This window comes from Pholcus phalangioides, unplaced genomic scaffold, assembly GCF_987345545.1.
Source record: "Pholcus phalangioides strain wild (caught in Gottingen) unplaced genomic scaffold, Ppha-v1.0 ptg000011l_1, whole genome shotgun sequence".
Taxonomy (NCBI): Eukaryota; Metazoa; Arthropoda; class Arachnida; order Araneae; family Pholcidae; genus Pholcus; species Pholcus phalangioides.
Window position 1 is genome coordinate 45,902,325 of NW_028301604.1, and position 13,403 is coordinate 45,915,727.

Below are 13,403 nucleotides of genomic sequence, written 5' to 3' on the forward strand. Positions count from 1 at the left end.
TACAATTTCAGACTGATCTCTGCCAATTTAACATATAGGCTACTAAACAGGACCCAACTGGAATGATACGCTAATTTGAAAGATTATCAGATCAGGGCAACAATGATTCGTGCGCCTCAATCCCCAAATCAGAATGTTTTGCATTGTTCTGCAACAAGTCAGCTGAATGAAAATGCTCTGCGGTTAAAATTTAACTGAAATGTTTTCCATGTAAAACAACCCTCTTTTCTTAAAATTCTTCCTGAGATTGTTCTGCAGTAGCACTGATTATTCTGTAAAAGATGTACGTAGCTGATTATTAGCATATTCTGGTTTGGGGGCCTCAACAATACCATTCAGAATGTTTGGTTACTGGGGCTCCCCAGCACTGCATCTAGGAAATATTTATTCTTTCGCAATGGTTTGTCACTTCTTCAATGCTTTCAGCTTATCGAGTTAACTAGGCAGCGCAGGGTATTATACCTACTAGTTATTTACATAATATACAGCGCTGCCCGGGTTATCCTCAATTACTGGGAAAATTGAAAAAGTGACAAACCATTATAAAAGCATATGTAAACTATCATACATACTACTAGTAGCATTAAGGAAGTGACAAACCATTGTAAAGGCATATGCATGTCTGAAATGCATTGCTAGGGAACCACGGGCTGAGCAGTAGGCGTAAATTAATAGGAAATGTTTGGGAGAGCTAAAATTTATTGTGGGACGTAGCTCCTACCCAATATCTCTATACTGGAGGTAATGGGCCCATCCACAGATACAAGTTTACCGTGTGAGATGAGCCCATTTTGCCCTTGGCGGAGATACGGGGGGGGGGGGGGGAATAAGAGAAATGTTCCATATGTAGGAGGTTAGCACTTTATTTTTTTCAGGGCCGCAACTAGATGCTTAGTCACCCGGGGCAAGCGTGTATTTCGACGCCCACTTGCAATGTTGAAGGATAGGTTTCAGAATGAAATTTACGCCCCCTCGGGTCCAGCGCCCGGGGCACGAGACCCACCTTCTCCCCCCCCCCCCTAGTTCCGGCCTTGATTTTTTTGTACACAAGAAACATGAAAATTTCATGCAACAAATACATTAAAATAGGCTTACCTCCCGTGTCTCTTCCTCTCCTCGAGGCAATCTAATGAATCGCCTAGCCAGTCCGGCCACACATCAAGAAACTTGGTTGATGGCTCGACAACTGGAGGGTTGGCTGACGAGAGCAAGATCTCCCACAGTTAGCTGAAAATTTCCCGTTGCATAAAAGCGTAATGCTACGCATAATTTCTCCGCATTGGAAAGGCAATTGTTTATATTATTACTTGTTGGCAAATCGTCTGCTATCATTGACAGTATTTGTTCCGCAGTGCTTAGATTAATGCGATACCTCTCTTTAAAATCATCGTTTGATAAAACATCCATATCCGCTAATCTGTCATCATAAATAAGTCTTGAACGACGTTCGAAATTCTCGATTGTTTCCAGCGTTCTAAGATCATACAGAAGTTCGTATTGATCCTCCATCTTGTTTAAGGTAAATAACACTTACCGCGCATGCGTTAACATGCCTGCCATTTTTTAACAGCCCAAATAGCAGTGGCTACATTTGCACGAAAAAACCGGCTGCTAACCTGTCTGTGAAGCGCGGAGAATACCGTTTTCCAAATAACCATCGTTTTAGCAGGCGCTTGCATGTTAACAGCCGTCGGTGAATACGGCCATAAACGGCAAGATATCTCGGACATGAATATATCCAAGCTGATGCAGTTCCTCGGTGAAGAAATCGATGGACTTCGATTTTCAAGCAAAGGGCAAGGTGAGTTTCCTTTGCCACCTTCGAATTTCCGCCCGACTACGGAAGCATTTCATGTTCGCATTCGACGTAACGAGAAAAATCCGTCTCCTTTCTGCCCATTTTGTGAATCGTATGATGATTGGCCCCAAAATTGCTCGGTGATAACTGATGTTCAATTACGACTTCAGAAGCTAAAAGAAACTCGTCGTTGTTTTTTGTGTACTAACCGTTCGCATAACGCTAAAACTTGCCCACGCCGTGCTAGAGCTTTCTGTTCTAACTGTAAAAAGAAACATCACGTATCAATTTGTCCTTCACTTCATGCTTCTACTGCTGTTGGTAAAATTGATGTATCGTCCCGTTTTACGTATTTGCAAACCACACGTATTTGGGTGTTCGGTCCCAACGGAATTTGCAAATTGTCTCGATGTGTGTTAGACGCCGGAAGTCAAACCTCCTTCATTCACTGCAGTTTAGTGAATGAACTGCAATTGCATGTGCTGCAATCGGTCAACTTGTCTATCAGTGCATTCGAAGCTGCACCAAAACAATTGATATATTGACGTCAAGTGCAATTTTTCGTAGCTAGCATTTGGGATAACAGATCGATTCCTATAGTTGCTTTCGAAAGCAATAATTCCTACGCCTCACATCCTACGGCTCCGGTAGACATTGGTGCATTTGCTACATCGCGCAGAATTCAGCTTGCGGACCTTCACTCGTCTGACGACATCCCGATTCAAATTCTCATCGGTAGCGATCATTACTGGAAAATAGTGAAAACTGATTCGCCGGTCAAGTTGTCAGACACTTTCGTTCTTGTTCCATCTCATCTCGGACATATCTTGAGTGGTACCCGTTCCAACGTTCTTGTCCAACACACTCCTGCTTCGAACAACACTACTGTTCATTGTACGGCTACTACTTGTGCTGAAGAAATAAATGACTCGTTCAAACGCTTCTGGGAACTCGAGGCCATGGGAATCACTGATGTAAACGAAAAATCACTCTCGACTGCTGAAGCAAAAATATTGCAGGATTTCCACGAATCTTACAGCCTGGAAAACCATCGTCGTGTCGTTTCACTACCGTGGAAAGAAAACGTATGCCTCACGTCGGACAATCGACCTGTTGCCTCACGCCGCTTTGACATTCTTCGTAGACGTTTGGATAAGGATCGCCCTTTTCGGGAAATGTACATTCAGCAAATGGAGCGTTACCTCCAGAACGACCACGTCGAAATCGCGCCAGAATCGTCAAGTCTTAGAATTTATTATCTCCCTCACCACGCAGTGAAGAAGACCATTCTTGAGTCGCAAAAGTGTCGTATCGTATTCGATGCATCGTCTCATGTCAACGGACACCCATCTCTGAATGATGCTCTTGAGACTGGTCCAAATCTACCTTTGACAGAAATTCGTCAGACTGTGAAAAGTTCAATGTTGTTATCTACGTCTCTCCCAGTGATTGATATTTCTCGTTTCAGTTCTTACGCGAAACTTATTCGGGTTACCTCGTGGATTCAACGATTCATATACAACTGTCGCACGTCTTGCAAACTTCATAGCGAATTAACAGCAAAAGAACTCGAAAACGCGAAGTGTTATCGGATTCGTCAAGTTCAAATAGATTGTTTTCCGTCTGACTATGATGCTCTTCGACATGGTAAACAACTTCCAAAAGACTCGAAAATTGCACAATTCTATCCATTTCTTAGTGACAATCTGATACGAGTTGATGGTCGCTTGCAGTTTGCATCACTTCCAGCTGCTTCAAAGCATCCTTTAGTGCTCGATGGTTCACACCCATTTGTCAAATTGCTCATTCGTCATGTGCATATTCGTCTCCATCATCTGAGCACGAGAGTGGTACTATCAGATTTATAGTGTAAGAATTCACTATATTGTACATGTTGATTTAAAATACTTCATTATATAAATTTATTACTATTAAAATTACTATTGGTTAAACTTTACTATTTCGAGTACAAACACATCCGGACATTTCGAAGTCTCGACTCTCTCTGTTCGTAGTACACATATACATATATAAGTACACACTCGCAGCATTCACAGCGACAATCATGGATGACTAACGCCATCTGCTGGACTATTGGTTGCTATACAATAGTATCGCTACAGAGTATCCCCCCAGTGAGTAGGGCGAACGATACATGAAATTACTGCGAAATATATACGCATATGAGAGTAACATGAAATACAGTATTTTTTTTTTTTTTTGGATTGATGATTTGCATTATTTGAAGCTAAAAAATATATATATATACATATTCTAAGAATTACATATATAAAAAAAATAAAGATAGGACAAAAAAATTTTGTTGTATGCATAATAAAAAATTGATACACATAGATTGATTATATATAATTGCCATTGATTACTGCAAATGTGGCAACATATCTTTTAGGAAAATGAACTTTTCGTCCATATCGAGTTGTACTTTTTGCAACTGATTGTCCAGACTGTTCTGCTACTGCAGGTTCAGACTGTACTGATGGTGTTGCAGGTTCAGAATGTTTTGTTGTTGTGTCTGAATTTTTCTTTTCCACAAATGCAGGTTTTACGCGATCAATTGACACTTTGACTGTTCGGTTCGGAAGTTCGATAGCCACTGTCTTGTCATCTCTGGTGATCACTTTGTGTGGTCCCGTGTAAGGCTGCGATAGTGGTGGACGCACAGTATCTACTCGCAAGAATACGTGTGTGCATTCTTTCAGAGATGGATGGTCATACATCGCCGTTTGACCATGTGCTGATGTAGGCACAGGCTTTAATCTACGCATCTTTTCTTTGAGTTCCGTTACGAAATTCGGAGAATATGTTGTTAATGGCTTTGAAGAGTCTGTGAGAATATCAGCTGGTAAACGTAATGAAGTACCGTACACAAGTTCTGATGCACTAGCTCCGATGTCTGGTTTTATTGCTGTTCTGATACCTAATAGCACTATGGGTAGTGTATTAGTCCAGTTGTGATTCTCGTGAGCTTTGATTGCCGATTTTAAATGACGGTGGAATCTCTCAATCAGTCCATTGGATCTTGGGTGAAAAGCTGTAGAGCGAATTCGATTTGTGCCAAGAAAATGATTGAGTTCCTTGAATAGATTTGACTCAAATTGCCTTCCTTGGTCCGTAGTGATAGTAGAAGGACAACCAAATCTGCTAATCCACCCCGTAAATAGTGCTTTGCACACTGTTTCGGCGTTGATGTTGGGAATTGGGACAACTTCAGGCCATCGACTGTATCTGTCTATGATGGTGAGACAATATTGCATTCCTTGTGACATAGGAAGGGGTCCTATGATATCGATATGCAGGTGTGAGAAACGTGTATCTGGAGTTGCAAAGGTTCCTAGTTGTGCTCTTGTGTGGCGTTGGATTTTGGACCTTTGGCATTGTGTACACTGTTGCACTAATAGCTTAATCGATTTCTGCATATGGGGCCATATATATCGGGCAGATATCAGTTTACTTGTGGCTGAAGCTCCTGGATGGGAAAGGTTATGAAAATGCTTAAAAATTGTTTCGCGTTGAGATTCAGGTACGAATGGTCTAGCTATACCTGTTGACATGTCGCAATAAATATTTGTATTAGTTAGAGGAAATGGTATAATTTTTAATTTTAGTGAAGTGTTTCCTTTTAGGTAATTTTGGATTTCAGGATCAGTTGATTGAATTTTAGCAAATTCTTTGAAATCGAAATCTGGTGCTGATGAAACTGAATCTATCTCAATGCGACTTAATGCATCAGCTACAACATTGTCGGTTCCCTTTTTATATCTTATATCAGTTGAAAACTGAGATATAAAATCAAGTTGGCGAAACTGTCTTGGAGAGCATTTTTCTGGTTTTTGTTTGAAAGCAAAAATTAATGGCTTTTGATCTGTAAAAATTGAAAAATTTCTGCCTTCTAACATGTAACGAAATTTTCTTATGGTAGTATAAAAAAATTGGAAATAATTCTCTATCATAGGTTGACCATTTCTTTTGGGTGTCTGATAATTTTTGAGAAAGAAATGCTATTGGTACCCATGCATGGTCAGTATATTGCATTAATGTGCCACCAACAGCGTTATCAGAGGCGTCAACTGTGATACAAAGTTGTGCACCTGGCTTTGGATGCTGTAGCAAAGTGGCTTGAGCCAATGCTTGTTTTGCATCGTGAAAAGCAGTTTCAGCCTCAGGGTTCCACTGTAGTTTATCGGCTTGATTGCATGATTTTGTTAGTTTTGATTTCTTTTTATTTTGTCGACCTTGAAGAAATTTAACTAATGGAGATAATATTTCCGCTGCTTTGGGCACGAATCTCCTATAGAAATTAAATAGGCCTAAAAATCTGCGTAATTGTGTTACAGTTTCTGGACGAGGAAAATCTTGTATTACTTTAACGCGATCGGAAAGGGGTGTAATTCCCTTCTCTGAAACGTTACAGCCTAAGAAATTAATGTTAGAAACACCGAAGATGCATTTCGATGGTTTAAGACTCGAACCATAATGATTTAGCTATCGAAAAGTTCGCGCAGGTGTTTGAGATGTTCTTCCTCTGATTCCGAAGCAATCAGAATATCATCCAGAAATGCATAGGCAAAAGGCAAACCACGAATAACTTCATCAATGAATCGTTGAAATGTTGCGGCTACATTGCATAGCCCAAATTGCATTCTTGTACTTTCGTACAGGCCAAAAGGACTAGTTATGGCAGTTTTATGAATATCATCTGAATGAATGGGTATTTGATGATATGTTTTAATCAAGTCAACATGCGAAAATATTTTTTTTCCATGCAGTTCTGCAGTGAAATCCATAATATTAGGCACACTATAGCTGTCTTTCACTGTTTGCGCATTTAGTGCACGATAATCGCCGATGGTCTCCAGTCTGTGCAATCTTTTTTTGGTACAAGATGTAGTGGAGAAGCGTAAGGACTTTTTGAAGGGCGCATATAGCCTAAATTAATCATTTGCTGTAATTCATCATTTGCGGCACGTAAACGATCTGGTGCAAGTCGTCGTGGTTTTGCAAACACCGGTTGACCGATTGTTTCGATATGGTGCACAATGTTATGCTTTATTTCTACATTTGCACGTGGTGGTTTTGTTATCTCAGGAAATTCTTTAAGTAACTGATGATATTGAGTGTCGCCTGTAATCAGCTTGATTGAGTGAATTGATGCTGATTGAATTTTTGCTATAGATGATAAATTGGTTACCGAATCAAATATTTTTCTTAATTTTATATCAGGAGTAAGACCGAAATTGAAAAGAAAATCTGCGCCTATTATTGGCGTGGACACATTTGCTACTAAAAATGGCCATTGGAATTTTCTTCGTAAATTCAAATCGATTGTGAGAAGTTTTTGTCGATATACATTAATGTTAGATGCATTTGCCGCATGTAAAGTGAATAACACTGGTTTCATGCGATCGACAGAGTTCGCCGGAATAAGCGAAACGTCAGATCCTGTATCTATAAGAAAATTTATGTTCGTCTTTTTATCTGTTACAAAAAGGCGACGGGATTTTGTGGGCAAAGTGAATGCCGCCTCAACACTTTGCTTTCCGCGTTTCCCGAATTATTGTAAGTACACGGTTGTTCACATTTTCGGGCATTTTGGCCAAATTTTCTGTGATAGAAACAAAACTGATTGTTTTCCCGACTGCGACTTCTACTTCTATACCGAAAATTACGTCTGCCTCTGTATCGAAAATTAGGCCTTCGGCCTAGAGCTTCAATACCATCTGATAACTTCCTAATTTCGGCAATTAAAAAATTTTCCGAGGAACTTACCGTTTGAGAGGATGCAGAGGGAGTTCTACTGGCTATTGGTGCAACATTGTACTGATTCACTTCCATCACACGATCGGCTACTTCAGCTCGTTCATCCAAGGAGAGTGGCACAACGGCAGCCAAGATGGATTGTACGTGCGAAGGAAGGCGTTGCACAAACAATGGATCGAGAAGTTCATCTGGAACTTTGTGTGGCTCCACAAGGCGTTTCATGGAGCGGAGTAACTCAGATGGTCGTCTGTCACCTAGTTCCTCACCAGCCAGTAATTTCCTGATTTCTTGTGTTGAACTGTCGCTTGTTCTTTTTATCAGTTCGGATTTCAGATGTTCAAATGGATCTTCGTCGTTTGGATTGAGAATGACATCGCGAACGAGTCCTGCAATTTCTGGTGGCAGAGTGGAAAGAACGTAATTATATTTGCTTAAGGAATTGTCAATTTCCTTCGGCACACCCAGTTTGAAACTCGCCTCCACCATATGAAACCAAAGGATGGGATCATTACTGTTATAGGCCGGGATCTTTACAGCTGTAGCTTCCATGGTTTTTCTTCTTTTTCTTTTCCGTGAGAGAGGAGAGAGGTCAGGGGAAGTTCTTCTTCTTTTCGTGGGTGGCTCGTCCCTTTCGTCTTTTTTTTTTTCATTACATCTGTTTGGATGGAGGTATCAGGTTCCGTTCCGGTTAGCAATGGAAGACTTTAAGTATAGAAGACTCCATGAAGAATATTTTCTTTGTGCGTTTTCAAACACGGGTCACCATAAATATAGTGTAAGAATTCACTATATTGTACATGTTGATTTAAAATACTTTATTATATAAATTTATTACTATTAAAATTACTATTGGTTAAACTTTACTATTTACATCGCAGTCGAGTACAAACACATCCGGACATTTCGAAGTCTTGACTCTCTCTGTTCGTAATACACATATACATATATAAGTACACACTCGCAGCATTCACAGCGACAATCATGGATGACTAACGCCATCTGCTGGACTATTGGTTGCTGTATAATAGTATCGCTACAGATTATTAAAAGTGTCCTACGCCAGTGTCTTCCCTGTAAAATTTTTAGAAACACGCCACCGGCTCAAATTGAAGCACCACTTCCATCGGATAGAGTCACACAGTCGAAACCATTCAGTGTCGTGGGGATAGACTTCGCTGGCCCACTGTACGTTCGTGAAAGCTCCATCTCAGTGAAAGTATATATCTTGTTGTTTACATGTGCTGTCACTCGAGCGATTCATCTCGAGCTTGTCACGGATTGCTCTACAGATAAGTTTTTGTTGGCATTTTTACGTTTGGTTGCTCGTCGAGGTGTTCCCAACACTGTATATTCGGATAATGCGCAGACTTTTCACGCCGCTAATCGTGAACTCTCTGCCTTATGGGGTGCCATGACTTCACCTTCTGCTTACCAGTACTACGCCTCCCACGGAATTACTTGGAAATTCATCACTTGGAAAGAATACTCGAGCGGCTTGGTGGGGAGGATGGTGGGAAAGCATGATTGGTGATGTCAAACGTTGTTTACGGAAAACATTAGGTCGTGCATCTCTCGATGACGAACAACTGACAACTACGTTAGTTGGAATTGAAGCCGCAGTCAACAGTCGACCATTGACGGCAGATATCGAGTTAGATGATAGCTTCGAAGAACCTCTCACGCCTGCCCACTTCCTGGTTGGACAACGACTGACAACCCTTCCTTCTCACGAAAAGGTTCCTGCAGCTACCGACCTCAAGAAATCGTGGTCACTGCAGCGAGATTCACTGAATGACTTTTGGAGCCGATGGAGGAAAGAATACCTATTAGAGCTGAAGATATTCCCCCAAGTAAAAAATAAAGACCAAGGTGTTCAGCTACGAGTTGGAGATGTCGTCCTCCTACAGGAAGATGCAAGACCTCCACACATGTGGACGAAAGCACGCATATCATCCCTCGTCAAAGGTCGTGACGGCAACATTCGTTCGTGTATTCTACGTACAGCCAGTGGAACAGAAATTCGACGACCAATTCAATTGGTAATTCCTCTGGAGGTTGACCAGGGTGGGGAGGATGATGGGAATGGTACGAGCTTACGTTTGTAATCCCTCTGGTCACCTCCAGATGGCGAAACTGATCCGTTACGTGACTTTTCGCTTGTGTCTTCTTTTCCCTTGTATGTAGATGTTCATTCGACGCCTACGCGTACGCATGTCTCGCTTATATTACGTAAAATAAAGTCGTTTCTTCTACGCATTTGCTCTCCCATAACGTAAGCTATTTCGGCCTTGACATATTTTGGTGAACGAAACCCGCCGGAACGAATAATTTGATGAACGAAACCCGTTGGATGAACATTTTGGCAAAAATTTTGGAGTATAGAAAAAGAGGAGAGAAAAAACTTTTTTTTTAATTCACGTTTCGTAAACGTGTGGAAGTCATGTGTCATGAACGTGTCATGAATCACAAACCATGTGTCATTTCTATCGTAAATAATATGTAATTATTAAACCATATTGTTTATTTTTATTTATTTTTTGTGTTTTTTCCACACAGACTGTCGTTGAAGTAAAAAATATGATTGTCCAACCTTCTCTCTCCTACTTACAATGTTATTCACTGAGTTTCTCCCAGCTGACGACAAAGAACATTTCAATAGCGCAATTTCGGCTCTCTTTGAAAGTGAAAAGAGAACATTCTACAGGCAGGTTTTCTGAATACGCACACGACGGGGAAAAATATCCTTTAATTTTAACGACACCTGCCATATGAGAAAGAATCTTTTGCAACGAAGGAGTATTTGTACTGTTTGCTACCGATGAAGGAACTTCATATAGTTTCGAAACGCGTATAGCCATGGCTCTTTTTTGAAATTTTGGGTCAACATACGTCAGTCGTTCCCTTGTAATATCTAACCCAAAAGGTAATTCATTTCTAGGTTTTATTGTATTTGCAAAAAGCAGTCAAGAATGTATTGAACTCAATCATCGAATTGCATTGTTTGTAAAAATAAATTTTACTTTTTTTTTTATGTGGAAATAAATTTCATTTGTACCTATTCATTTCAACCTATCAAACATTGTGAGGAGTGACAACAACTCTGGCAATTAACAACGGCTTAATTCGGTGTACAATGGGTCAACGGGAACTCGGTTAATCAGAGGGCCAAAATAATTGAAGACATTTAATTAGTTTGAAATTATTTCTTCAGTTTAAGTCAATTTTGAAATGATTTTTTTCGGTACTTAAATCATCACAAAAATTAGAGAATTTTCATCATTTATTTTTCACCAATTTTATAATGCAAAAAAACATAGATTCAACACGAGGCCACAAGGCTGTTGCAATATTAGCCTTCTCATGTAAGGACTATGCATGTAGTCAGGGCCGGTGCCGTCTTAACGCATGGCTCCACTAGAACATGACCCGGGGATCTCAAGTGCAGAAAGGGCCTCATGACAACGAGATCTGGTTGAAATTTTCGACATTCAGAATGTAAATTGGTTATCGGGTGTTGACAATCAAGTGGGGCCCAAAAAAGACCCCACAAAACCCCTTTGCCCGGAGCAGGGCCAGAATTAGAGAAGGGGACAACTGCCCCGTGCGGAACGCTCTCGCAAAATTATTGAATTTCAATGTGGGGGGGGGGCGTCAAAATCATGTTTGCCCCGGGTTGCTAAAATCCTAGTTACGGCCCTGTCCCGGGGTGGGGGTGATATCACGCTGTTGAGACAGTTCTGGTCAGAGCTACCTTCAATGAATAGGCTAGCCAGGACAATGCGTACGACCTCGAATATTTTGGAGTGAGCATGGCCACGACCTCCTATATAACCGGCCTTTGCGTAGCGTTGTGACGTCACTGGAAGTAGTGCTAAACCTCCACCTCCTTAAGCCTAACGATCTGATCAGATACGGCGACGATATTTTTTGAAGTTTTTTTTCTCCCTGAAGAATTTGAATCACGTAACCAGTCGGGAAATTTTCTTAAAAGACATCGATATTTTTTTCAACTACACTGCTGGCCACCCAAATTGCAACACCAAGAAAGACAAGAGATATCGCAACAATATTTATTTTGTAGATAACATGTTGACCAAGCATCAAATGATTAAATTTATAGACTTCTGTGCAGTGTGGTTCCTGCCAAAATCAGTAGCCAGAGTAGCCGCCATTGTTGGAGATCACCGCTGCCACACGCCTCGGCAATGATTCAAAGAGACTTTGGATGTGTTCTTGGGGTACAGCAGACCAAGCAGCTTCCACGCGTTGCCAAAGTTGATCTGGTGTGGCAGCTGGGGATGTAATCTGGGTCAATCGTTGAGCAACCATGGACCACATGTTTTCTATCGACGAAAGATCCGGAGAGCGAGCTGGCCAGGGAAGCAATTCAATCTGGCGATTGACGAAGAACCTTTGGACAATGCCTGCCACGTGTGGTCGCGCATTATCCTGTTGAAATATGGCTGTGGGCAAGCCCTGAAGGTAAGGAAGGACAACTGGCTCCAACACCTCGGAGATGTAGCGCTGGCTTTCTAAAGTACCGGCAATGCGTACTAGAGGAGTGCGAGAGTGATATCCAATACCGCCCAATACCATAATACCCGGTGCAGGACCAGTGTGGCGGTGCATAACGCAGCTGTTCAGCATCCTCTCTCCACGGTGTCTACAGACTTGAATCCGACCATCGTGGTGTTGCAGACAGAAGCGTGACTCGTCAGTAAAGACAATTTCATTCCATTGTGCCGTCCACATCCTTCTTTCATCGCACCATTGGTGGCGGAGACGTCTGTGGTTCTACGTCAAGGGTAGAAGAAGCAATGGACGTCTTGCGGACAGACCACTCTGCTGTAAACGGCGTCGAATGGTACGCGCAGACACTGGATTATGCGGTACAGACTGAATGTGCTGTGCTATGGTTCGTGATGTGGCTGAGCGATCCGTCACTTCCATACGCACAATACGCCTGTCATCACGTGAAGTGGTGCACTGAGGTGGATGCGATCGAACACGTCGGTTCGTCGTACCCTCCTGCATCCAACGATCACATATCCGCATTACAGTTGTTTGGTTTCGTCCAGCACGACTACCGATTTCCCTGAAAGATAATCCACGATCTCGGTAGGCCACTATCCCTCCTTTGTCGAACTCGGATACTTGATCAAAAGATGATCGCTGTTTTCTACGAGGCATAATTGATCGTTTTTTTGAAAAAACCACAAGAAAAACACAATTGCCGTACTTCAAATCGTCGAAATCTCCAAGCCTTAAATAGCGCTTTGAAGTGGCGCCACAGGCGCGCGTGATGTACGTCTGCGCTGAAATTCTAATCATTTGCATATCTCACCTCCGCTAATGCATGTTGTAAATTTCATATTATTTGCATGCTTCCTTCAGGGTGTTGCATTTACGGTGGCCAGCAGTGTATATACACAAACATTAATGACCCATTAAAAAAAATTCTTTTGCCCTTTCCCATTAGTTATGCACTGCACTATTCACTTTTTTTAAAATTAAATAATGATTTCATAGATCTCTCTCATTTTAGAGAGAGAGTCATCTTAATTTTTTTTTCTATTTGAAAAAAAAAACCAATCATTCTGTACAGTATTATTTCTATAAAGATGAGACTTTTTTTTTAAAAATCGGGTGTTCCTAAAATTAAACCTTTGCAGAAATATCTTGAAACTTCTGATTTTTGAACTGATGAATGAGAAAAAAAAAGCCTTGTATCTTTTTTACTCCTAAATATTATTTGATAGCAATAAAAGACACCATAATAATGTCAAATTGGAAAAGTTTATTTACATGTTTCAAAAAATATTGACGC

General features: G+C 41.1%; 3 protein-coding genes across 3 annotated transcripts; 1 reads left to right on the forward strand and 2 right to left on the reverse strand.

The window, feature by feature from the left end:
• Window positions 1–4,158: 4,158 nt before the first annotated feature.
• Window positions 4,159–5,073, reverse strand: LOC149080475 (uncharacterized). The gene has a single exon (XM_089238759.1). It carries the CDS (start codon window positions 5,071–5,073, stop codon window positions 4,159–4,161), a length of 915 nt encoding a protein of 304 aa, XP_089094885.1.
• Window positions 5,074–5,261: 188 nt separating this feature from the next.
• LOC149080476 (uncharacterized) lies at window positions 5,262–8,125 on the reverse strand. Its single transcript, XM_089238760.1, has 2 exons — window positions 7,586–8,125; window positions 5,262–5,285 (listed from the first exon to the last, which is right to left on the reverse strand). Exons 1-2 carry the CDS (start codon window positions 8,123–8,125, stop codon window positions 5,262–5,264), a joined length of 564 nt encoding a protein of 187 aa, XP_089094886.1.
• Window positions 8,126–9,096: 971 nt separating this feature from the next.
• LOC149080477 (uncharacterized) lies at window positions 9,097–9,681 on the forward strand. Its single transcript, XM_089238761.1, has one exon. It carries the CDS (start codon window positions 9,097–9,099, stop codon window positions 9,679–9,681), a length of 585 nt encoding a protein of 194 aa, XP_089094887.1.
• The last annotated feature ends 3,722 nt before the right edge of the window (window positions 9,682–13,403 follow it).

Excerpts from the sequence above, each read along its gene's own strand:
- LOC149080475 (XM_089238759.1), bottom strand. The coding sequence starts at position 5,073 with ATGCAATATTGTCTCACCATCATAGACAGATACAGTCGATGGCCTGAA.
- LOC149080476 (XM_089238760.1), bottom strand. The coding sequence starts at position 8,125 with ATGGAAGCTACAGCTGTAAAGATCCCGGCCTATAACAGTAATGATCCC. Across the intron at positions 5,286-7,585 it reads CCTCTGCATCCTCTCAAACG|GAGCTTCAGCCACAAGTAAA; the intron begins GTAAGTTCCTCG and ends TTTCCCATCCAG.
- LOC149080477 (XM_089238761.1), top strand. The coding sequence starts at position 9,097 with ATGATTGGTGATGTCAAACGTTGTTTACGGAAAACATTAGGTCGTGCA.